The following is a 1,365-nucleotide window of genomic DNA, read 5'->3' on the forward strand; positions in this document are numbered from 1 at the left end:
ATTGTTCTATTGATTCAATATATTACAATAGCTCCTTGAAGCATTTTCAAAGATCAGACTAACTCATAATGAAAAAATTAGGATTGCCTCATTATATAGACTTCAAAAAAAATCCTAAAAACTTGAAAATAAAGAAAAAAACTAAAACAGATTCTTCTTGATCAAATATCAAAGATCGGACCAATTGTCTGCCTCATTATTTAGACGTCTTCCAAAAACTTAGAAACTTGTTTTAAAAACTTAAAGATGAAAAAGAAACAACTAAAACAGATTTTAGAAAAAACTAAAACTTAAAAACTAAAACAGATTTTACTCCCTAGTCATGCTAAATAAAACTAAGTGAAATGACTTGGCGACAAATAGCTTTTGATCTTCATTGATATTCTAAATGTCGACACTATCTTTGCTTTGTTTGGGAAATTCTGTTCTGCAGACAGGACAAGTATTCTGCCGCTCCAACCATTGGCGAATGCATTTAGTATGGAATATATGATTCTCATTACAAGGCATCTCGCATGCTTGTTCCTCCACCAGAAAATTATCAAGGCAAATTGCACATATGGAGCCTTCACTAATATGCTTGTATGAGATTTCTTTCATAGTCTCCTTTCTTGCAGGTACATATCCGACTTCATCAAACACTTCATTGACTGCACTACGGAGTCTTTCAAGGAATGCATCCATGGTATTAGGATCACTCAGATGATTTGCAAATGACCCATATGCGCCATCCTCTTCTCCTATCTGCCGAACAAAAGCTTCGACATCCATATTTCTTCTATTCGTTACTATTATTATACGGATGATTGGGCTTAAAAAGTTTTGGTGTATGAACATAACATCTCCTCCCTCTATATATAGTAAGCTTCCATACACCCTAAAGCTCATATATTAACTCTACCAACTTTTTCATCAATTTCAATGTCACAAATTTTTAAAACCACGACCTTATTTTTATTAGATTTAGTCGAAATTCAACCCTCGTGCAAATATGAGTTACTAGTTTATGTGGAGTATTGATGAAGTCAAGTATTGTCAATTTTGGAATATGAGTTAAGAGGGTGATTTTGAGGCTATAGAATATTATTTTTATTATTATTTATGTAAATTTGAACTATCATAGTAATTACCTATGAGTGGGGCTCATAAATTAATGTTTAAGAAGTGTTTTAGAAACACCTAGAAGCTTGAGAAGTGTCATTGAAGATTAGTGATGAGTTTAATTAGAGAGAAATCTAACTTTGGAAGGGAGCCTTTCAAGTAAGAAAAGGGGTGTCACATAATAAATTTTCTCAAAAAAGTAAGGATCTTTTAGAAGCCTTATTTGTTTTGATGAGATACTATCCTATTTTACTTTATTTATTC

At 32.1% G+C, this 1,365-nt stretch overlaps 1 protein-coding gene across 1 annotated transcript; it reads right to left on the reverse strand.

Moving 5' to 3' along the window:
- Positions 1-384: 384 nt before the first annotated feature.
- Positions 385-771, reverse strand: LOC131858131 (E3 ubiquitin-protein ligase SIRP1-like). The gene has a single exon (XM_059211156.1). It carries the CDS (start codon positions 769-771, stop codon positions 385-387), a length of 387 nt encoding a protein of 128 aa, XP_059067139.1.
- Positions 772-1,365: the final 594 nt, after the last annotated feature.

This window comes from Cryptomeria japonica, chromosome 1 (assembly GCF_030272615.1).
Source record: "Cryptomeria japonica chromosome 1, Sugi_1.0, whole genome shotgun sequence".
In the NCBI taxonomy this organism is placed as follows: domain Eukaryota; kingdom Viridiplantae; phylum Streptophyta; class Pinopsida; order Cupressales; family Cupressaceae; genus Cryptomeria; species Cryptomeria japonica.

Bases quoted from the DNA above. Each gene is read 5' to 3' on its own strand.
- LOC131858131 (XM_059211156.1), bottom strand. From the start codon at position 771: ATGGATGTCGAAGCTTTTGTTCGGCAGATAGGAGAAGAGGATGGCGCA.